Genomic DNA, 25,068 nt, shown 5'->3' on the forward strand with positions numbered 1-25,068 from the left:
AATCCCCAGGGCCAGATGTTCTGCATCCCAGAGTGCTTAAGGAAGTAGCCCAAGAAATAGTGGATGCATTTGTGATAATTTTTCAAAACTCTTTAGATTCTGTACTAGTTACTGAGGATTGGAGGGTGGCTAATGTAACCCCACTTTTTAAAAAAGGAGGGAGAGAGAAACCGGGGAATTATAGACCGGTTAGCCTAACATCGGTGGTGGAGAAAATGCTAGAGTCAGTTATCAAAGATGTGATAGCAGCACATTTGGAAAGCGATGAAATCATCGGACAAGGTCAGCATGGATTTGTGAAAGGAAAACCATGTCTGACGAATCTCACAGAATTTTTTGAGGATGCAGCTAGTAGAGTGGATAGGGGAGAACCAGTGGATGTGGTATATTTGGATTTTCAAAAGGCTTTTGACAAGCTCCCACACAGGAGATTAGTGTGCAAACTTAAAGCACATGGTATTGGGGGTAAGGTATTGATGTGGATAGAGAATTGGTTGGCAGACAGGAAGCAAAGAGTGGGAATAAACGGGACCTTTTCAGAATGGCAGGCAGTGACTAGTGGAGTACCGCAAGGCTCAGTGCTGGGACCCCAGTTGTTTACAATATATATTAATGACTTAGATGAGGTAATTAAATGCAGCATCTCCAAGTTTGCGGATGACACGAAGCTGGGCGGCAGTGTTAGCTGTGAGGAGGATGCTAAGAGGATAGGTGAGTGGGCAAAGTCATGGCAGATGCAATTTACTGTGGATAAATGTGAGGTTATCCACTTTGGTGGCAAAAACAGAAAGACAGATTATTATCTGAATGGTGGCCGATTAGGAAAAGGGGAGGTTCAATGAGACCTGGGTGTCATTGTACACCAGTCATTGAAAGTGAGCATGCAGGTACAGCTGGTGGTGAAAAAGGCGAATGGTACGCTGGCATTCATAGCAAGAGGATTCGAGTACAGGAGCAGGGAAGTACTACTGCAGTTGTACAAGGCCTTGGTAAGACCATACTTGGAGTATTGTGTGCAGTTTTGGTCCCCTAATCTGAGGAAAGACATTCTTGCCAGACAGAGAGTACAAAGAAGGTTCACTAGATTGATTCCTGGGATGGCAGGACTTTCATATGATGAAAGACTGGATCAACTAGGCTTACACTCTCTGGAATTTAGAAGACTGAGGGGGGATCTTATTGAAACATATAAAATCCTAAAGGGATTGGACAGGCTAGATGCAGGAAGATTATTCCCGATGTTGGGGAAGTCCAGAACGAGGGGTCACAGTTTGAGGATAAAGGGGAAGCCTTTTAGGACCGAGATTAGGAAAAGCTTCTTCACACAGAGTATGGTGAACCTGTGGAATTCTCTGCCACAGGAAACAGTTGAGGCCAGTTCATTGGCTATATTTAAGAGGGAGTTAGATATGGCTCTTGTGGCTAAAGAGATCAGGGGGTATGGAGGGAAGGCCGGTACAGGGTTCTGAGTTGGATGATCAGCCATGATGACAATTGAATGGCGGTGCAGGCTCGAAGGTCCAAATGGCCTACTCCTGCACCTATTTTCTATGTTTCTTGGAATAGGTTAAAAGGTTAGCATAACATTGTGGGCCAAATGGCCTGAACGATGTTGTACATTCTATGAAACATAAAGCTACCTACCGAAGAGGCGCAGTTGTATTATTCTCAGCTCTTGTCCATCCACAATGAAGGTGTAATCTCCTTGATCACCATCTTCTGCTCCATTCACAGTCAGAGCACCATTAGAAGTATCAAAGTGCAGACGAAACTTGAACTGGCCACTCAGTTCCACTGAGCCGTGACCTGGGACATGATGCAAAATGTTCCTGCTGATGAATGTCCAAACTATTTCACTCTTGCTCGGATCAACTTTGAGTTCAGGATCCAGCAAAACTGATGAGCCAAGGAGACCAACCTCTTCTTTAACTTTATCTGTTAATAAAATCAATTGTACTCATTTAAAATGTGGTGGCTGTGAAACACCTAAATAGTGAACTTTGTGAAACTACAGCAAATGAGAACATAATACTGAATGGATATTGTGCCACTCTTTACTGGGGTTACAGGAACTTGACTTTTGGACTAGACTGTTGTGAAAATTCTTTCCGGCCCAGCCTCCCACCTCAAACCCCTCATCAACTCTGGCTGATCCATCACTCTCACACTATACCTGTTCAAGCCTGATCCCAGTGCTTCTGATCTACACTGGCTCCAAAACTGTCAATTCACTGGCTTCAAATTTCTCTATTCTCCATCTCTCAGGAAGCTGAATTGCCTCACCTTCAGATTTCTCTGAAGTTCATTCATCCCCTTTTCAGGAACATCCCTCAGTTTCATCACCTTGGCAACACAGGGGACAGGCAGAACCTCAGCACATTGTGGTACCTGGTGCCCGTGTATTTAGGTTCCACACACAGCCTGGTGCAGCCACACATGAAGATGGTCATCAGGGTGAGGGTGACATCGGGTAAATTTTTGCTCCCACTATACAGGGATTTGCGTATTATGATCTGCGCCTCACCCACTCCATCTCAGACCCCCAGATGAACCTGAAAACAACTCGATGGATTCTCAAGCTGGAGGAGCGGGATATGGGCAACACTTGCACCAAGTACAGCAGCCTGAGAGCCCCTCACACCTGATGACCAGGTTCTTCCCAGATATTGATAGAGAGAGCCCTCCCCACAGTCCCAATTTCAGTTTTATCTTCCCAGTCCAGTCCAGGCAATCATTCAAAGTTCAAAATACAAAGTAAATTTATTAGCAAAGTACATATATGTAACCATATAGAACAATAAGATTTATTCTCTTGTGGTCATTCACAGTAACTACAATAAACACGAATGAATCAAAGAATGACCACCCCCATTCAATGTGCAAAAGACAAAAACTGTGTAAATATAAAAAAAAATAATAGCAATAAATAAGCAATAAATATCAAGAACATGAGATGAACAGACTTTGAAAGCAAGTCCATTGGTTGTGGGAACATTTCAATGATGGGGCAAGTGAAGTTGAGTGAAGTCATCCTCTTTGTTTCAAGAGCCTGATGATGGTTGAGGGGTAGTAACTGTTCCTGAACCTGGTGGTGTGAGTCCTGAGGCTCCTGTAATTCTTCCTGATGGCCGCAGTGAGAAGAGGCCACAACCTGGATGGTGGGAGTTCCTGATGATGAATGCTGCTTTCCTGTAACAGCACTCTGTGTAGATGCGCTCAGTGGTTGGGAGGGATTTCCTTGATGATGGACTGGACCATATCTGATACTTTTCGGAGGATTTTCCATTCAAAGGCATTGGTGTTTCTAGACCAGGCTGTGACACAACCAGTCAATATACTCTCCACCACACACATATAGAGGTTTGTCAGAGTTTGAGATGTCATGCTGAATCTTTGCCAACCCCTGAGGAAGTAGAGGCTGATTTATCACATTTGTCTCAGTCTACGTCAGCGAACTTGAAAGTGGCGTTGGAGCTGTACTTAGACACACAGTCGTCAGTGTAAAGTGAGTAGAGCAGGGGTGAAGCACACAGATCCTGTGGTGCTCCTGTGCTGATGGAGATTGTGGGGGAGATCTTCCTACCAGGTACAGCACAGGTTTGGTCAGGTGAATCAGAACAAACTTGTCGCAATTGGTGATGACCTTGGACAGGATCTTGTAGTTGACATTCAACAGTAAAATGGGTCTCCAGTTTCTGATGTCACCCCTTTCCCTGTTTTGCTCGTGTGAGGGGAATGCTGCCCTTCCTCATGGAGTCTGACGTGCTGCCAGCTGGAAGTATTGCATTGTACACTTCCAGCAGGTTCAGGGCCCATCAGTCCCACGTAGCCGAGTACAACTCAGTCGGTAAACCATCACCATCCTTCTGAAGGGGTGCTGAAGGCATTGTGCAGCTTGTCTATTTTAACTGTTTTCATCAGGGATCTGGAGGTGCTGTCCAGCCTGCTGTCGGCACTACCAGCTGCATCGATGATGCAGTTGAAGTCACCAACCAGAATGACCAGCTGTGACGTCACCGGCAGCGGTGGGAGCGGCTCGAGGATGGCCAGTCTCTCGCTCCGCACGGGTGAGGTGTACGTGTTAATTAACCAGAGCAGAGTGTTTCAGTACATTATGTATGCCACAAGGAGCCACCCCCCCCAACCACCTCTCTGACTTGGGTGTAATTGAGAAGGTGTCACCCTGTAACAGAATTCCCAGCCAAAAGGATGTCAATCGTTGCCCCCAAACACACAGACAGACCATGGGGCCACCATCACAACCAACTCTGGTAGATGCAGAGTGTGTTTGCCCACCTTCCTGTAAAAAACTCACATTGGCCAGTTACTGTAAGGCATTGACACATCACACTGTTCTCTTCATGCTGATCACATTCAAAGATGCCAATTTTGTGTCTATGATTATTTCTTGAGTTACATTTCTTGTCCAGGTCACTCAGCCTGAGCCGTCAAGGACATCCCTCTCTTTTGAGGCTGTATCCTCTGGTCCTCGATTCGCCCACGAAAGCAAACATCCTCTTCACATTCACTCCATCTTGGCCTTTCAACTTTCAATAGGTTTCAATGAGATCCCCCCCTGCCCCGCCATTCTTCTAAATTCCTCTGAGTATAGGCCCAGAAACTTCAATCACTACTCATATGATAACTCTTTCATTCCAGCAATCATTCTTGTGAAACTCCTCTGATCCCTCTCCAACGTCAGCACATCCTTTCTTAAGTGTGGGGCCCAAAGGTAATCACAATACTCAGAGTGAGGCCTCAGCAGTAATTTATACAGCACCAGCATTACATCCTTACTTTTATATTCTAGTCCTCTTCAAATGAATGCAAACATCCCCTCCACCAATTCAACCTATAAATTAAACTTTCAGGAGTCCTCGAGGACTCCCGAATCCCTTTGCACTTCAGATTTTTGATTTTTTCCCCCCGTTTAGAACATAATCTATGTTTTTAATTCTCCTACCAAAGTGCATGACCGTACAATTCCTGACACTGTATTCCATCTGACACCTCTCCAAATCTGTCAAAGTCCTCCCGCAGCCTCACTGCTTCCTCAACACTACCTGCCCCTCCACCTTCAACTGACAGGTTAAGGCGACTGAAAATAATCATTGAATCAAATCAGAATCATGTTTAATATCACTGACATAGGTCATGAAATTTGTGCTTTTACAGGAGTACATTATAATACATAATAATAAAAAGCAATAAATTAAAGTGTATATTAAAAAATAAATTAAATAAATAGTGCAAAAAGAGAGCAAAAAAAAGGTAATGGAGTGTTCATGAATTCATTGTCCATTGAGAAAGCTAATGGCAGAGGGGAAGAAACAGTTCCTGAAATGCTGAGTGTGTATCTTCAGGCTCCTGTACCTCCTCCTTGATGGTAACATTGAGAAGAGGGCATGTCCTGGGTGATGGGGCTCCTTAATGATGGATACCATTTTTTTGAAGCATCACCTTTAGAAGGATCCTTGATACTAGGTTAGTGCCCATGATGGAGCTGGCTGAGTTTCCAACTTTCTGCTGCTTTTTCTGATCCTGAGCAGTGGCCCCTCCATACCAGACAGTGATGCAACCAGTTTGAATGCTCTCCACGTACATTTGTAGAAATTTGCGTGAGTCTTTGATGACATACCAAGACTCCACAAACTCATAATGATTCACTACTCTCTGTTTTAAAAAAAAATATGACTGTGTGTCTTCAGCCCCCTGTATCTCATCCTCGGTGGTAACAATGAGAATAGGCCATGTCCTGGGTTAAGAGAGCTTCTTAATTATTGGTACCGTCTTTTTGAGGCATCGCCTTTTGAAGGTGTCCTCGATCGGGGAGGTTAGTGCCCATTATGAGTTTTCAACCTTCTGCTGCTTTTTCAGTCCTGAACAGTGGCCCCTCTATACCAGACGGTGATGTAACCAGATCGAATCCTCTCCACATACATTTGTAGCAATTTGCACGAGCCTTTGATGACATACCAAGACTCCACAAACTCATAACGAAATATAACCTCTATTGTGCCTCCTTTGTAATTGCATCACTATGTACGGCCCAGGACAGATCTTCAGTGGTGTTGACACACAGGAACTTGAAACTGATCACCCTCTCCACGGTTGATCCATTGATGAGGACTGGGGAGTGTTCCCTCGACTTTGCCTTCCTGAAGTCCACAATCAATTCCTTGGCCTTACTTACGTTGAGTGTAAGGTTGTTGTTGTCACCCACTCAACCAGCTGATCTACCTCACTCTTGTACGCCTCCTTGTCACCAACAGTGGGCTAAGCATTCATCCCAGACGTGTTCCAGTGTTGATTGTCAGCAGGATGAAGAAGTTATTTCTGATCCACTCTGACTGGTCTCCCAGTGAGGAAGTCAAGAAGGGAGGTATAGAGGCCCAGGTTTTGAAGCTTTTGGGACAATCTGATTCTGCCCCAGGGGAAGACAATACATGAATGTTCATGTTGATTGGTGGTCATTTAAATCCTCAGGGTGTGATCAGGGACGTTGTTAAGTGGCCATTGTCTGCTTTAGCACAATGTCAAAGTGTATCCCTGTCTCAATGCATCATTCAGAACAGGTCTGTTTCGTCAGAATCTGAATCAGGTTTATTATCACCGGCATGTGACGTGAAATTTGTTAATTTAGCAGCAGCAGTTCAATGCAATAGTTAATATACTGGCCAGTTCTGTATTCAGAGAGCCATCCTTCAGCACTTTAACAAAAGAGATGTATTTTGGGTGTTTGGAGTTTGTGCTCTGAAGCTTTCAAAAGGATTCTACTAGGTGGGATGTATGACTATTGTAAATATATAATTCTAAAAATATTCAAAATGTTAGAGGTTGGTAGGTAATTATAGCGATTGAAATTGTGTTTATTCATTTATCACTTGTGTTTAAAAAAATGTAAGACTGTGTGATGAGAGGAGAATCAGATTCTCTGCAGAAATTCTGCTGTTTTTATATCACCAGCTTCAATGTCTCTCGATGACTCAGTTGATGAGTCACAGCAGAGGTTATCCTACTTAGACTGTGATGGAAATAAAAATCACAAATCATAGTTTCTGTGGCAGATTCTGCCGTTAATAAATCACACACTAAATCACAAATATCTGAAACTTCTTACCAATGACAAGCAAGTCCATTATTTTCAACTCTTTCTCATCAACAGTGAAGGTGTAATCTCCTTGGTCACTGGCATTTAATCTGCTTATCGTCAGAGCACCACTCAAAGCGTTGAATTGTAAACGGTCCTTGAACTGTTCACTTGGTTCCCATGTGGCGTGACCTGGGATGTGCATCAAAATAACATCATGGCTTTTGTTGCTGGCTTTGAAAGTCCAAAGGATATCATTCTTGCTGGAATCAACGGTGATTTCAGGATCCAGTAAAACTGATGAACCAAGGACACCAACCACTTCTTCCCTTTCAGCTGATTAGAATAAAAAGAAAATATAGTCATTTAAACTGTAGAGCAGGTGAAAGTGAGACAATTACAGCAGAGGAGTCATATTACATGAACAGATGTTATTGGACATTTACTGCAGTTTCAGGACCAAGCTGTGTAGGGCAACTTGATCTGTAGCCTTGGTCACCTGGACAATACTAATATTTCTGTCAGGATGTTGTTTATTGGCCTCAGCTCAGCGTTTAGTACAATCATTCCCACAGTTCTGATTGCAAACATTACAACCTTGCTTTTATATTCTAGTCCTCTCAAAATGAATGCTAACATCACATTTGCCTTCCTCACTACAGACTCAACCTGCAAATTAAACTTCAGGGAATCCTGCACAAGGTCTCTCAAATCCCTGTGGTGCCTCAGATTTTTGCATTTTCTCGCCATTTAGAAAATTATCAACCTTTTTATTTCATCTACTGAAGTGCATGACCATACACTTCCCGACACCACATTCCATCTGCCATTTCTTTGCCCATTTTCCAAACCTGTCTAAGTCCTTCTGTAGCCTCCCTATTTCCTCAAAACTACGTGCCCTCCACATCTACAGATGCGCCGGGCTGTCCGCACCACTCACTCTGGCGATTGAGGGAAGTACAGTTTCCATACTAGGCAGTGATGCAGCCAGTCAGGATGCTATCAATTGTGCCCCTGCAGAAAGTCCTTAGGTTTTGGAGATCCATACCAAACTTCTTCAACCATGGATTGAAGGAAGATGAGGAGGAATTTCTTTACCCAGAGAGTGGTGAATCCATGGAATTCTTTGCCACAGGACGTAGGAAAAAAAAAAACACAGATGTTAGTTTGCCTCCCAGGAGCCAGGATCCAGGATGTTTCTGATCGCAACAACAAAGGATGGTGCAATCCGGGGTATATTATGATCGAGGAACGTGTTTGCAGACTGGATATTGAATTTTTGACTGTTGGACTTCGGCCACATTCCACCGTGATACGATACTTGGCGGCACGGGAGGTCGTTCCTGCCTGTGGTCATGGAACGTGCAGCTCCTCCCGTGGAGGTCCTCCCGTGGAGGGTCAGACACCCTGAGCCAATAGACTGGTCCTGGACTTATTTTCCATCTGGCATAGTTTTGCATTTTGGTGTTTGACTCTTGGGGTTTTTGTATTGCTATATCTACACTCTATTCTTGGTTGGTGCGGCTGTAACAAAACCAAATTTCCCTCCGGATTAATAAAGTATATCTATCTATCTATCTATCCACGATATCCTGAAGCAGGAAGGTGAACAGCCAGAGGTTGTGGTACATATTGGTACCAACGACATAGGTAGGAAAAGGGAGGAGGTCCTGGAAACAGACTACAGGGAGTTAAGAAAAAAGCTGAGAAGTGGGACCACAAAGGTAGTAATCTCGGGATTACTGCCTGTGCCACGTGACACTGAGTATAGGAATAGAATGAGGTGGAAGATAAATGCGTGGCTGAGGGACTGGAGCAGACCATAGGGATTTCGATTTCTGGATCATTGGGACCTCTTTTGGGGCAGGTGTGACCTGTACGAAAAGGATGGGTTGCATTTGAATCCCGGGGGACTAATATCCTGGCTGCGAGGTTTGCGAAGGCTATTGGGGAGAGTTTAAACTGGAATTGCTGGGGAGTGGGAACTGAACTGAAGAGACAGAGGAAGTGGCGGTGGCTCAGAAATAGAGAAAGCTTGTAGGCAGTGTGAGACAGAGGATAGGCAGGTGATAGAGAAAGGATGTGTTCAGATGGTTTGAGATGTGTCTATTTTAATACAAGAAGCATCATGAACAAAGCAGATGAGCTTGCAGTGTGGATCAGTACTTGGAGCTATAACGTCGTGGCCATCGCAGAGACTGGGATGTTTCAGGGTCAGGAATGGCTACTTAGACTGCCAGGCTTCAGTTGTTTCAGAAAGGACAGGGAGGGAGACAAAAGAGATGGGGCCTTGCACTGCTGATCAGAGATAGTGTCACAGCTGCAGAAAAGGAGCAAGTCATGAGTGGAATTTATAAACAGGAATGGGTCAATAATCTACTGGGTCTTTTTTTAATCGACCATCCAATAGTAACAGGGACATCGAAGAGCTGATAGGGAGATAGATTCTGGAACGATCCAGTAATAACAGTTTCGGATGTTAAAAGGCCTGAACAGATTAGACGTGGCAAAGTGATTTCCCATGGTAGAGGAGTCCAAGACACGACTTCAGGATTGAACAGAGATGCGGAGAGATTACTTTAGTCAGAGGGTGGTAAATCTGCAGAATTTGTTGCCACGAGCGGCTGTGGAGGCCAAGTCATTGGATGCATTTAAGGCATAGATAGATAGGTTCTTGATTAGCCAGGGCATCAAGGGCTATGGGGAGAAGGAGGGGAAGTAGGGATGACTGGAAGAATTGGTTCAGCTCATGAATGAATGGCGAAGCAGACTCAAAGGGCCAAATGGCCTCCTCCTGCTCCTATATCTTATGGTCTAACAGGGTTGTCGTGACGGGAGATTTTAATTTCCCAAATGTAAAGCTCTGCTTTATTGGCTCATATATGTCGAGGGGAAATCCCGCCCGGCACCGGCCTGGACACTTCCCACTGGGTCAGTTGCTGTACCAACACCTAGCCAGTAGCATAAAAGAAGAAACCCTGTACACCCTCCCCCCACCAAATAAAGTCATGACCTCATGACTTCTAAATAACTCGCCAACCATTCCTGCAGACACAAAAATCCAATCCAGGTGCACACAGTGACATTGCTTCCCAAACAGTGGACCTCACGCCTGGTCCCATGGGTGCTACATAGGCCAACCTATCTGGGAGTTTCCTAATCCTCCAAGACCTCCGTACCCCCTCACCTAAACACTTAAGGCTCGAACACTACAGGGATACCTCGGGTCTGCTTGCCAACTCCCCTCTCAATCCCTCACTCATGCCTCCACTGCAACTTGGAGCCCCCGTCCCGTGTCTGGGGCCCCGCCTCTTTTCCTTCCGGGTCCTGTTGTAGCCCAGGATGCCCACAGCTAGCCCTTCCCACTACACCTGACAGAGTGGGAGAAGGGCCAAAGGTCTCTTCCTCAATCAACGGGAAGTTAGCAAAAGGCAGCATCTACCACATGCCCGGCACATCATCCTTCGAATCTGTATTCTTCATCATTTCCCCGATCGGTAGCTGCTGTTTGATTTTCTCCAAACTGAAGCACTTGGCCTGGGCTGGCTCTGCAGCCTCTTCAGCCTCCTGTAATCGAGACGACAGCTTCTTCTTGGACCCCTCCAACTCTTGCCACAGTCTCAGCAGTTCTGACTCACGCTTCTTGGCCATCTCAATCTGGACGCAGTTACCCCACCTGCTTCTTCCACCCCGACCTGAAAAGCAGCAGTTAAAGGATATTCAGCCTTCAGTTTAGTGTTCACTGAACTTATCCCCAGCTTTTTCTTCCCGATGACTTCTTCCAGGTCAACTTGCAGTTTTTCCATTTCATTTAAACTGTCGATGGTCATCTTCAGGTTCCCTTCAAGCGTCCGCTTCCCTTTTCCGAGATCTGTCCTCAATTGCTTCACCTCCTCGGAAGTGTAGTCAAACTCCCCTCTCCGGGCTCTCAGTCTTCTGTTGGCCTTAGGCAGAACACTCCCTTGATCTTCCCCAACTTGTAATTCTTCCAATCTTTTCTGGATTAATTCATCAGTAAGTGGCTGCAGTTTCTGCTTGAAATTCCAGTTCTCCGTCTCCACGTTGACGAGCGTGGACTCTAAGTCTTCAAAGTTTGTTCCAAAAGTGCGGCACTTAGTCTCCAAGCCTGCATTTCTAAGCGCTCAGTTCAGCGGTGCAAATCCCCTCTCTCCCCAGTGTCTCATTCTGATTGACGACCTGGGTTTCCAACCCCAGGTCCACCACCGTCTGTACCAACACCAGGAAGTTCAACTGGTATGTCGGGTCATTTTTCTCAGATTGCACCAAACTCCTCCGGCCAAAAACTCCTCCACATTTCACACTTCGCTTCAGTCGCTTTTCCCTGAACTGCCTCTTTCTCCAGACCTGGCACTCGTCCAAAGAAAGTTTTAATTCTTTAACTCTTTGTCGCCCGGGCTTCGCCACTCGCCTCGCATCATCATCCCCCAAGGCAAATCCAAACTCCAGGCGGTCATCCACATACGCCAAAACTCTGAACACCTCCACATCCCCCCCAGTCTTCCTCAGGCCCTGTGGGCAGGTTGCAGGGGCTCCGGATATGCCCTGGGGCATCTTTTCGGATTGAAAGAATCCTAGGGAACCTATAACGGTTGTCCTCTCCTCATCGGCTTCACTCATCGGGATCTGGCCATATCCACTCCTCAGATCCAGCACATTAAGCCACATTGCACCATACAAACAGACCATAGCCTGGGGGACATCACGTAATGACGTGGGATTGAGATGTGTAAATCCAGCTCTCCCGTAAAAAATCAGCAAAGTACTGTTTAAACAAAGCAAAGTTAACAAATACTTTCCGAAAACTACTTATAAACTTCTCAAGACCATTTTACGATATGCCTTGCAAACCGCAACAGAAGAAGCCTGTTGTTGTGAAGTTGCCGCAAGATGGGAAGGAAAAAGGGCCTACTGCAGTAATGGAACCTCGGACTCAGGTTAGATCTCCTTCAGAGGAGACACATTTCATCTCTGGCGCAGAAGAACAGGGAGCAACGGCGGCGGTAGCGGTCCCTGGGAAGAAGATGCCGGAATTGCGCATGCGCAAAGAAGTAGGCATGCGCAAATCGATACAACTCAAACTACAAGAACTGACAGCCACTGCAAGGGAAAGTGACTCAGAGTCAGAATTGGATTCCGCAGAGAATACAGATGAAGAGGAGGAGGAAGAACTAGAAGAGACTGAAAATATAGGATGCGATGGAGACATAGGGAAGGCTTTATTGCAAGTATTGACTGAATTAAAAGGATTAAAAACAGAGCTTAGAGACATGAAGATGTGCTATGATAAACCTATGAAAAGACAGGAGAAAATGGATAAGAAACTTCAAAAGTTGGAAAGAACAATGGAACATATTAATGACAGAGTGGAAAAAACAGAAAATGATATGCTTGCCTGGAAAACAGAAAGAAATCGACTGTTGGGAAAAGTGGACGTGCTGGAAAATTTTAGTAGACGTAATAATACCAAGATTGTTGGTCTTAAAGAAGGTACACAGGGAGACAATCCAATAACATTTTTTCAAAGATGGATCCTGGAAACTTTGCAAATGAAAGAGGGAGACCAATTAATTGAAATTGAGCGGGCACATAGAGCTCTAAGACCAAAACCACAAGATGACCAATATCCACGATCAATTTTAATAAAATGTTTCAGATTTCAAGACAAAGAAAGGATTTGACAGGCGGCTGCCCAAGCTGCCAAGAATAGAAAAGGGCCATTGATGATAGAAGGGAACAAAATTTTTTTCTACCCTGACGTAATTTATGAACTCTTGAAGAGAAGGAAGAAATTTAATCCAGTGAAAAAAGTCCTATGGGACCACGGTTATCAATTTATATTGCGTTATCCTGCAACTTTGAAGATTTTTTTGAATAACGGAGAAAAAAGATTTTTTGACGGTTACCGGAAAGCGGAGGAGTTTGTGTGAGTTTCTTTGAAGATACAAGAACAAACCTAGGGGAGCGAGATGGATTAAAGATGAAGACTGGGTCAAGGAATAGACTTGCTGGATTTTTGAAGGCAGAAGAATATATAAACATATTATTATTTATATGATAGAGGGGAAGAAAGGTTAAAATTTGAGGAATATTAGTTGGGAATAGTGACATTAATTTTTTTTATATATATACAATTTTTTTGTTACGGGGCAGCTGGAAAAAATACTGACCAATCGCTATGGTATTCATGTGTGCAAGCGTGGCAATAGCGATGACCCGCAAAATGGAGGGGGGTAGTGTTGTGTATTTTTTCATTCACAACATTAGTAGGGGGGTATTTTGTTATTTTTCTTTTTGTATCATATCTATCTTTTATTTCTTTCTTTTTGCCTGGATGAATGGGAGAGAAACACATAGCAACATGGTGAAGTTTAAAGAGATTCCCCAAGGAACTATGAGAGTTGAGGTGTTAAGTAATGTTTTAGATTGGAGTAACTTTGTTAAGAACAATGACTAATTTATTGATTTTTTTTGAGTTTTAATGTTAATGGGCTTAATGGACCGGTGAAAAGAAAAAGAATCTTAACACATGTTAAGAAGATGAAGGGAGATTTAGCCTTCTTACAGGAAACACATTTAACAGAAACAGAACATCAGAAATTAAAGAGAGATTGAGTGGGTAGTGTTGTTGCAGCTTCATTTAATTCAAAAGCGAGGGGAGTAGCAATTTTGGTCAATAAAACATTATCAATTAGAATACAAAATGTAATAACCGATTCGGCGGGGAGCTATGTGATTATACACTGTCAACTTTTTTCTGAATTATGGACCCTCAGGAATATTTATGCACCAAATGAAAATGATGCAAAATTCATACAAGAAGCTTTTTTGAGTTTGGCTGATGCACATGAAAAAATATTAATAGGAGGAGATTTTAATTTTTGCCTGGACCCAGTCTTAGATAGATCAACTAAGGCTGTCACAAAATCGAAGGTAGTAAAACTAACGTTATCATTGATGAAAGATTTAAATTTGATTGATATATGGAGAAGAATTAATCCCAGAGAAAGAGACTATTCGTTCTATTCCAATAGACACAAAACTTACTCAAGGATAGATTTTTTCCTATTATCAATGAATATTCAACACAGAGTAAAAAATATGGAATATAAAGCAAGAATATTGTCAGATCATTCTCCTTTATTAATGATAACAATAATGACTGATAAGGAAGAAGAGACTTATAGATGGAGATTTAATTCAACATTATTCAAACGTCAAGATTTTAACGTTGTGATTTTATGAAAAAACAGATCCAATTTTTTTTGGATACAAACTCTCATTCAGTGGATGATAAATTTATATGGTGGGATGCGATGAAAGCATATTTGAGGGGTCAGATAATAAGTTATAAGTCTAAAATTGAGAAAGAATATATGGCAGAACTGGATCAATTGGAAAAAGAGACTACAAAATTAAAAAAAGAATCTCAAAGACATATGACAGAAGAAAAATGAAGGCAACTTGTCAATAAGAAGTTACAATATAATACGCTTCAGACATATAGAATGGAAAAAGCAATCATAAGAACTAAGCAAATGTATTATGAGTTAGGGGAGAGAGCACACAAAATTCTTGCTTGGCAGTTGAAAACAGAACAAGCTTCCAAAACGATAAATGCAATTAGAACAAGTACAAATAAAATTACTTATACACCTTTAGAAATTAATGAAACCTTCAAAAGTTTCTATTCTGAGTTATATCAATCAGAATCACAAAATGATGTTAATGAGCTAGAAAGGTTTTTATCACAAGTAACTCTTCCAATATTGAATTCAGAAGAACAGAAGGGATTAGATATGCCTTTTACATTAAAAGAGGTTGAAGAAGCTTTAGGATCACTCCAAAGTGATAAATCTCCAGGAGAGGATGGTTTTCCACCTGAATTTTATAAAAAGTTTAAAGATTTATTATTTCCTCCCTTTATGGAGTTAATACGTCAAGCAGAAAAAATACATAAACTCCCAGAATCTTTTTCAACAGCTATTGTAATAGTATTGCCAAAAAAAGATAGAGATCCTTTAAAAACAGCATCATATAGGCCTATTTCTCTGTTGAACACGGATTATAAAATAATAGCAAGAATTTTATCGAATAAATTATCTAAATATTTACCAAAATTAATACATATGGATCAAACAGGATTTATTAAAACCAGACAATTGGCAGATAATGTAACTCGGCTACTCAGTATAATTCATTTGGCACAAAAAAGGGAGGAGATGAGTATAGTAGTAGCCTTGGATGCAGAAAAAGCATTTGATAGATTGGAATGGGATTTTTCATTTAAAGTATTAGAAAAATATTGGTTAGGAACACCTTTTATAAACTGGATTAAAACTTTAAATACTAACCCTAATGCTAAAGTAGTGACAAGTAGTCAAATTTCAACACCATTCCAGTTAAAAAGGTCAACTAGACAAGGTTGTCCATTATCACCTGCTTTATTTGTATTGGTGATAGAGCCATTAGCAGAACTAATTAGAATTGATCCAGATATTAAGGGTTTTAGAGTTAATCAGGAGGAATATAAAATTAATCTATTTGCTGATGATGTTTTGATTTACTTAACAAACCCACAGCATTCATTACATAAATTATCTTCTAGATTGGATGAATATGGGAAAGTATCAGGGTATAAAATAAATTGGGATAAAAGTGAAATTTTACCTCTTACTAAAGGAAACTATAGCCAATGTCGATCAGCAACCCAATTTAGATGGCCAGTAAATGGTATAAAGTATTTAGGTATAAGACTTGATAATGATGTAAAGAATTTATATAAATTTAATTATTTACCACTATCGAAAAAATCTCAAGAAGATCTTGACAAATGGATGATACTACCAATAACATTAGTGGGTAGAGTCAATGTTGTAAAAATGAATATATTTCCTAGATTACAGTATTTGTTTCAAACATTACCAATACAATTGCCACAGAAATGTTTTCAAGAGTTAAAGAAATATGTGAGAAAATTTCTTTGGAAAGGTAAGACGTCAAGAATATCATTGGAAAAATTGACATGGAAATTTGAGTTAGGAGGGTTACAACTTCCAAACTTTAAGAATTATTATAAAGCAAATCAACTTAGATTTATTGCATCTTTCTTTGATGAACGAAAACCGGCTTGGATTAGAATAGAATTAGATAAGATAGGAGAAAATAGACCTGAAGATTTTATATATAAATGGGAATCTAAATGGATACAGGAAAAGAATCTCCTATATTAAAACATTTGATTGATCTATGGAATAAGATAAATGTTGATAATGAAATAAAGAAATCTTTATTAGCAAGGAGACCTTTGTTCCAAAACAGACTTATTCCTTTTACAATGGATAATCAACTTTTATATAATTGGTACCAAAAAGGGATTAGATCTATATGAGACTGTTATGAATGAGGTAGATTGATGTCATTTGAACAAGTAAAGAATAAATATAAAATATCAAATAACACTTTCTTCTGTTTCCTTCAATTAAGGGCTTACTTAAAAGGCAAACTGGGTCAAACAATGTTTTTGCCAAAACCCAATGAAATTGAAATTTTAATTCAAAAAGGAAAAATTAAAAAATTTATTTCTTGTATGTATAATTTGATTCAAAAACAGACAATTAAACAAGGAATCCACAAGTCAAAACGAAAATGGGAAACGGATCTGAATATTAATATCGATAAAACAAATTGGTCAAGACTGTGTCTTGACAGTATGACAAATACAATAAACATTCGACTTAGATTAGTACAATATAATTTTTTACACCAATTATATATTACACCGCAAAAAATAGATTAAATTCAAATTTATCTGATCAATGCTTTTGGTGTAATCAAGAAGTTGGTACTTTCTTATATTCTACTTGGTCTTGTTCTAAAATTCAACCTTTTTGGATAAATTTAAGAGTCTTATTGGAACAAATTACTGGAACTCAACTTCCACATAACCCTGTATTATTTCTATTAGGTGACATTGAAGGGATAAAACCAAAACTTAAATTGAATAAATATCAGAAAGAATTCATAAAAATTGCATTGGCAGTAGCCAAGAAGGCTATAGCAGTTACTTGGAAATCGGATTCGTATTTAAGTATGAATCGTTGGAACAATGAAATGTCCAGCTGATTTCACTCGAAAAAAATACTTACAATTTAAGAGATAAATATGAAACATTTTTGAATATTTGGTGCCCTTATTCACAAAAGATAGGATGGCATATTTAGTTGCTCCAATGATAAAGATCTTGGTCCCTTGGGGAAAGTAATAAATAAATGGAGCATGTGGAAACCTTCCAATATCCAGGCAGTTCTTTTTTTTTCTTTTTTTTCAGGTAGGGGTATATATCGGGGGGGGGGGGAGGGTTAAGGGGGGGAGGGTAGACATTATCTTTCTATGTAATCACTTTGAAAACTCAATTAAAATTATATTAAAAAAATAAAAATAAAAAAAACAGACCATAGAGTCTTCGGCCCTCAGGCCCATATTCTGGTCAATGACTGTGCCTGTTCAGAGTCCTATAATCCACACACACGCTGCCTACGTCTTCCACGGCTACAGGGTCCAGCCGCCGCGACCTCTCTCTCACCGAGGTGTCTTCAGTGGACAACTCCCCTCCCTCATGGTATTTCGGAACGTCTACTAAGAGGGTCTCACACTCAGACACATCCCCCAGGTCGTACCACAATCGGCTCTCGGTTAAATTCGGTACCCACCCAAGGCTGCTACACATGTCCTCAGACGCAGCTCGAAACGCTGGGTGCCCAGACAATGCCCCCATGAACTCCAGGTTCACTAACCAATCATCGTCTTCTGGATAATCACTGGCACTGGTACCGCAAATCTCCAGTGCCCTTAATGTTGTCAAGGGTAAACGTTTCAGACACCGGTTGTAAAACGAACTGTACAACAACTTGACCTGCACCCCAGTATCAAGGATGGCTTTAGCATCACCTCCCTCTATTCTTAACAACACCCTGGGGCGTGAACCGTCTAAGCCTTCAGGAATAGGGTCTTTTCCTTTTGGAAGTTCCTTGGTACGGTGCTGGGAACGTGCTTCCCCAGAAACCCCAAGCCGTTCCCCTACTGGGCCTCCACTAAGTTTCCTGACACCTCTCTGATCAGCCGAACAACTGAGGGAGGGGCTGATCCCCTGAAATGATCCCACTGGCAATGCAAGCAATCTAGCTGCCCTCCTAGCCAGAGAAGATACACTGAAAACTTTTTCCCCTCTTTCAGATAACTGGCGGCTGTCACTACGAGGTAATTGAACCTCACAGTTCTAACACCGTCATCAGCCCGCCTACTCAAACTTTCAACCAATCCCTGTCGCTCTCCCTCAACCGAGCACTGCCACTCATCTAACAACTGAGAGATCCGCTCCGCCCACGTCTCGTACACCTCCGCCCCTTTAGGGGTGGACAATATCCCAAAAGCCAGGTGGAGCCTGCCATAGCTGGAACATTTATTCGCAGACACTAGCTCCGAATCAGACCACTCTTTCCTCTTTCTCCTAACAGTATGGACAACTCCTAGTCCCACCACCAACTCGTCAGCGCTAGTCTGAACTCGAGCAAAGACCTCACCCAACACACATGCTGCAATAACCAGCAAATAACCTCCAGAGACTCACATTACTAGCCGCAATCCCACAGAGACACAACAGCGCCGATTTAAACAGGGCAATCACACAGAACACCACTGAATCCAATCCCGGACAAGCCCCCAAATGTAGCCCCCCGGTAAGCCTCAGGTTCGCTCAACTCACTGTCGTCTAGGGAAAACAGCCTTCGGCCCCACCAAACTGGTTCATTTAGTTTATGTGGACGCTGTGTGATGTACCCCGCCCCACCAAATAACAGACAATACACCATATACGATTAAACGAATTACAATTTATAGATATTACTGGAACTATGTAATTAATAGAGATAAAACATAAAAGGAAAGTAAAAGGCGCTCAACTTATCAAAGTTCAAACTCTTTGTGCACAAACAGTTGGAGCTCTAGTAACGATCCTCTCTTCACTATTCGATCCCCTCTGACCACCTCGACCTGCCGCCTGGGACCAACCACAGTGGTCGACCAGACGCTCCACACGAGTCTGTCTCCATCTCTTCTCCTCGCCGAAGACCCTGGACCTCAGACTCCGGCTCGGACTCTGACCCGTCGCCAGCTCATAGCATCGCGTTCACTCTCTCTCCCCATCGCACTTTCTCCCCAAAAACCTGTGCATCACAATAGCTTACAGACACACAAGAAAGAATAACACCTATCCCAATTGGTTAACAAATGGATACGATCCTCCTTATCAGTAACATAACTCAAACAAGTTGCTAAAAAGAGAACCACTGTCTCAGCAGTTAACATCACAGAGAAGCTATTTAATTATAACATAACAAAGAAGCCATTTTAATTAGCCTACGCAGTAACATAAATGAAGAAACCCCTTACAATGTTAAGAAAAGTCAGCATTGCTTTGTCCAAGGCAGGTCGTGCCTTACGAGCCTGATTGAATTGTTTGAAGATGTGACTGAACACATTGATGAAGGTAGAGCAGTAGATGTAGTGTATATGGATTTCAGCAAAGCATTTGATAAGTCACCCCATGCAAGGCTAATTGAGAAAGTAAGGAGGCATGGGATCCAAGAGGACCTCTTCTCTTTGTGATTTTTATAAATGACCTGGATGAGGAAGTGGAGGGATTGGTGAGTAAATTTGCTGATGACACAAAGGTTCGGGGTGTTGTGGTTAGTGTGGAGGGCTGTCAGAGGTTATAGTGGGACATCGATAAGATGTAAAACTGGGCTAAGAAATGGCAGATGGAGTCAACCCAGAAAAGTGTGAAGTGGTTCATTTTGGTAGGTCAAATATGATGGCAGAATATAGTATTAATGATGAGACTGTTGGCAATGTGGAGGATCAGAGGGATATTCGGGTCCAAATCCATCGGACACTTAAAGCTGCTGCGCAGGTTAACTGTGTGGTTAAGAGGGCATACGGTACATTGGCCCTCATCATCCGTGGGATTGAGTTCAAGAGCTGAGAGGTAATGTTACAGCTACATAGGACCCTGGTCAGACCCCACTTGGAGTACTGTGCTCAGTTCTGGTCAGCTCACTACAGGAAGGATGTGGAAACTATAGAAAGGGTACAGAATAGATTTACAAGGATGTTGCGTGGATTGTGGAATATGCCTTATGAGAATAGGTTGAGTGAGCTTGACCTTTTCTTCTTGGAGTGACAGAGGATGAGAGGTGACCTGATAGAGGTGTATAAGATGATGAGAGGCATTGATCATGTGGATAGTCAGAGGCTTTTTCCAGGGCTGAAATGGCTAACACGAGAGGGCACAGATTTAAGGTGTTTGGAAGTAGGTACAGAGGAGATGCCAGGGGTAAGTTGTGCTTTTTTACACACAGAGAATAGTGAGTGCATGGAATGGGCTGCCGGCGATGGTGGTGGAGGCGGATATGATAGGGTCTTTTAAGAGATTCCTGTGTAGGTGCATGGGGCTTAGAAAAATAGAGGGCTATGGGTTATTCTGGGTAATTTCTAAAGTGAGGACATGTTAGGCATAGCATTGTGGGCCGAAGAGCCTGTATGGTGCTGTAAGTTTTCTATGAAGATCTGAAGGCCAAGTATTTATGTACAGTATACTTAAGAGGTTGATAGATTCTTGATTGGTCAGGGCATGTAGGGATATGGGGAGAAGGCAGAGATTGGGGTTGAGAGGAAAATTGGATCAACCATGATGAAATGGAAGAGCAGACTTGATGGGTCAAATTCTGCTCCTACATCTTATGGTCTAATAGTCTTACTAGAATGACCACAACTGGACAAAATACTCCAAATTATCCCCACCAATGGTTGTGCAATTTCAATATAGCACCTCAACTCCTGTGCAAAAATGTGCCAAAAGCCTTCTTTACAACCATATCTACATGTCATGCCACATTCATAGATTTATGCATCTGTATTCCCAGATCTCTCTGTTCTACAAACACTCCTCTGTGCCTTACCCCTCATCTTGCCAAGTGCAACACCTCACTCTTGTCTACAATAAATTCCATCTCCCATTTTTGAGCCCATTTTTCCAGCTGCTCCAGATCCTGCTGCAAGCTTTGAAAGTCTTCCTCGCTATCTACCAGACCCCTAGTCTTGGTATCATCCACAAATTTGCTGATCCAGATTACCACATTATCATTCTGCTCATTGATCTAGATGACAAATAACTAATGGACCCAGCAGTGATCCCTGTGGCACACCATTAGTCATGGCTCTCCAGTCAGAGAGGTAACTATCTACTTCCACTCTTTGGCTTCTCTCTTCTCCTGTGAAGACAATGTCCGATCCAAATTACTACCTCATTTTGAATGCCAAGCAACTGAACCTTCTTGAGCAGCCTCCCGTGTGGGACCATTTCAAAGGCCTTGCTAAAGTCTATGTAAACCACATCCATGCCTTGCCTTCAGTGCTCCTGGTGCAACAACAGCCACGTGACTCAACGGTGAGAAGGCACCTTTCATAAACAATATACATCTCGGGTCGGTATGACTTCGGATTCAAACCAAACAGGAAGGTCATGATGTTCTGATTAAAGAAACCTCAATTTCAGGGAATGATTTGTAAATACTGCCCAAACCCAATTATCAATTGGGAAGAAATAACAGATTGTACACCACATAAAATTATAAAGAAAGTATATTTACTAATTTCAGCTTTATCGAACAGTTATCAAAAGAAAGAAAAGATTGAAGAAAAAAAAATTAAAAGGGCCTATTACAGTTAATCCTGTCAAAATATTGGAGCTCATCTTTTCCAAAGCTGGGTAAACAGTTACTCGTGATGCTGAACCCACGCTCTGCCTGAAAGCACCCACCACAGTCCGAACTTCCCTTGAAGGCCATCTTCAACAAACCGGCTTTTTCTGACAAGTATTGGCACTCATCCTTGGAGATACTCATCTGCACAAAGCACTTCTTGCAATGGGGACTCTCCTTACCACGGCATTCTGTGGTATCTTCCCTTCTGTCCCGCTCCGCAGCTCCTGCTAAACAGACTCCAAACCAGACTACTGTCCATCACAAAGCTCCATCCACTGCACCCTCTCAAAAACTTTCTCCAGACCCCACCATCCTGACTGGCTGATACAACATTCCTAAGTAGAACAGCAGGGCTTCTTGTCTGAGCCAAAACCAAAACGTTCTACCAGCAGGACATAATGCTTTTGCTAAAATGAAATACCTACAATATAGCACTGGAAATCTTAACCAGGGCATTACACTGGTAATTTCCTTCAAAAATACAGTAAAAATGGTTAGACTTGACTTACCACGCACAAAGCTATGTCTTCTTTTAGCCCACCTGATTTCCTTCTTCATTGTTCTCTTCCATTTCTTATACTGATCAAGTATCTCATTTGTTCCTACCTGCCTATACTATTATGCATATCCTTTTACTTAACCAGAGCATTAATGTCTTTCAAAAAAATCAAGATTACAAAAATCTATTATCCTTGTCTTAAATTCTGACAGGAATATATAAATTCTGTATTCTCAGAAGTTCGCTTTTGAAGCTCTCCCACTTCCTAAGTATACCTTTCCCAGAAAACAATCTGTCCCAATCCACATTTGCCATATCCTTTCTTATACCATCAAATTCAGCCTGTCTGCAAATTAGCATCTTAATCCGACCATGTCTATCCTTTTCCATAATTACCATAAAACTAAAGGCATTATGATCACATACTTTTGTCACCTGCCCTGTCTCATTCCCTAATAGGAGATGTAGTATCACATTCTCTCTAGTTGAGATTTCTATGCACTGATTAAGGAAACTTTACTGAACACATTTGACAAACTCTTTCCCATCCAGCTCTTTTATGGTATGGGTGTCCCTGTCAATATGTGGAAAGATAAATTCGACTATTATCACAACCTTGACTTTTTGCTACAGTCTGCAACCTCTCTGCAAATTTGCTCCTCTAAATCCTGTGGACTGCTGATGGTCTGTGAAACTATCCCATTAACTTAGCCATACGTTTCTTATTCGTCAGTTCTACCCAAAAACCCTCACAAGATGAGCTCTCCCATCTGTCCTGACTGAGCACGGCCATGACGTTTTCCCTTACTGGTAATGTCACCCCTCCTGCTCCATCATGTCTAAAACAACTGAACCCCAGAACATTGAGCTGCCAGTCCTCCCTCCTGAAAACAAATCTCAGTAATGGCTACAATGTCATATTTCCACAGGCTGATCCATGCCCTAAACTCACCCACCTTTCCCACAATACTCCTTACATTGAAACATACACAGCTCAGGACATTTGCCCCACTATGCTCAATCTTTCAACTACCTGACTTTGTACATGGGCGTAACAACACTTTTCTCTACAACCACTCCATGATCTGTTTGGACACTCTGGTTCACATCCCCCTGCAACTCGAGTTTAAACTCCACCACTAGTAACCCTTCCCACTAGGATATTAGTCCCCCAGTTTGGGTGCAAACCATACCTTTTGAACAAACCTCACTTTCCAGAAAGAAAGCGCAATGATCAAAAAATCTGTAACCCTCCATCCTGCACCATCTCCTCAGCCATACATTAAACTGTATGATCCTCCTATTTCTGGCCTCACAAGCACATGGTATGGGTAGCAATCCTGAGATCACAGACCTGGAGATCCTGTCCTTTAACTGAGCACCTAATTCCCTGGACTCACTTTGCTGGATCTCGTCACCCTCCTCCCCATGTCATTGGTACCGACGTAGGCCTCGACCTCTGGCTGCTCACCCACCCACTTAACAATACTGTGGATCATCAGAGATGTCCCTGATCCTGGCATCCAGGAGGCAACATATCATCTGGGAATCTCACTCTCAGCCACAGAAGCTCCTTTCTGTTACCCTAATCAATTCGAATCCTCTATCGCCGCCGCTTGACTTTTCTCCCTCTTCCCCTCTGAGGCACAGAGCCTGACTCAGTACCAGGTACCTGACTGCTTTGGCTTTCCTCTGCTAGGTGATACCCCGCCTCAACAGTATCGAACACATCCTACCTGCTGTTGAGGAGAAAGGCCACAGGGGTACTCTGCACTGGCTGCCTATCACCTTCTCCACCTGACAGTCACCCATTTACCCGTGTCCTGCACAGTGTGTGTAACTACCTGACTGTGTGTGCTGTCTGTAAATGATCTCAGCCTCCTGAATGATCCAGAGTTCATCCAGTTTCAGCTCCAGCTCCTTCACACAGTCTATTAGAAGCTGCAGCTGGATACACTTCTAGTAGGTTTTGTCATCAGGAACACTGAAGAACTCCCTCCCTTCCCATATCCTGCAAGAAGAGCCTTCCACTGCCCTGTCTGGCAACCACACTGTTCTAAAAGAAAGAATGAAAGAATAAATGGCAAAGAAAAATCTACCTATGGACTAATCCTCCCCTAAGCCTTGATGAGCCAAAGCCTCAAATCCCACTCTAACACTGGCCCACTCACACAATGGCCACTTTGCTGAAACCTAACTTCCAGTCAGATTTTCCCAACTTACCTGCATATCTAAATCCTCCCATGATTATCACAACATTGCCCTTTTTACATGCCCTTTCTATTTCCCTTTGTAATTTGTAGATCACATTCTGGCTACTGTTTGGAGGCCTGCATATAATTCCCATCAAGATCTTTTTACCCTTGCAGTTTCTTAACTCTACCCACAAGGTTTCTACATCTTCTCATGTCGATCTCTTTCCATGGATTTAGCTTAATTTTTACCAATCGAGCCACCCCAACCTCTCTGTCTACCTGCTTATCTTTTCGATACAATGTGTGGATTTGGATATTAAGCTCCCACTCTAATCTTCTTTCAGCCACAACTCAAATGCCCACAACATCATACCTGCCATCTCTAACTGCGCCACAGGATCAACTACCTTATTCCATCTACTGTGTACATTGAAATATAACACC

At 42.4% G+C, this 25,068-nt stretch overlaps 1 protein-coding gene across 2 annotated transcripts in view; it reads right to left on the bottom strand.

The window, feature by feature from the left end:
• Positions 1-25,068, bottom strand: part of LOC140198137 (uncharacterized) — a 204,226-nt gene that overhangs the window by 159,277 nt on the left and 19,881 nt on the right. The window contains exons 1-3 of one of the 2 annotated variants that reach the window (XM_072259096.1): positions 12,021-12,174; positions 7,121-7,426; positions 1,645-1,935 (exon numbers count right to left, since the gene is read on the bottom strand). In XM_072259096.1, the coding sequence (XP_072115197.1) occupies positions 1,645-1,935; positions 7,121-7,295 (466 nt within the window). In that variant the 5' untranslated portion in view covers positions 7,296-7,426; positions 12,021-12,174. Of the gene's footprint in view, positions 1-1,644; positions 1,936-7,120; positions 7,427-12,020; positions 12,175-25,068 lie in introns of those variants that run through there. The other variant, XM_072259095.1, reaches the window with a different exon arrangement.

This window comes from Mobula birostris, chromosome 5 (genome assembly GCF_030028105.1).
Source record: "Mobula birostris isolate sMobBir1 chromosome 5, sMobBir1.hap1, whole genome shotgun sequence".
NCBI lineage: Eukaryota > Metazoa > Chordata > Chondrichthyes > Myliobatiformes > Myliobatidae > Mobula > Mobula birostris.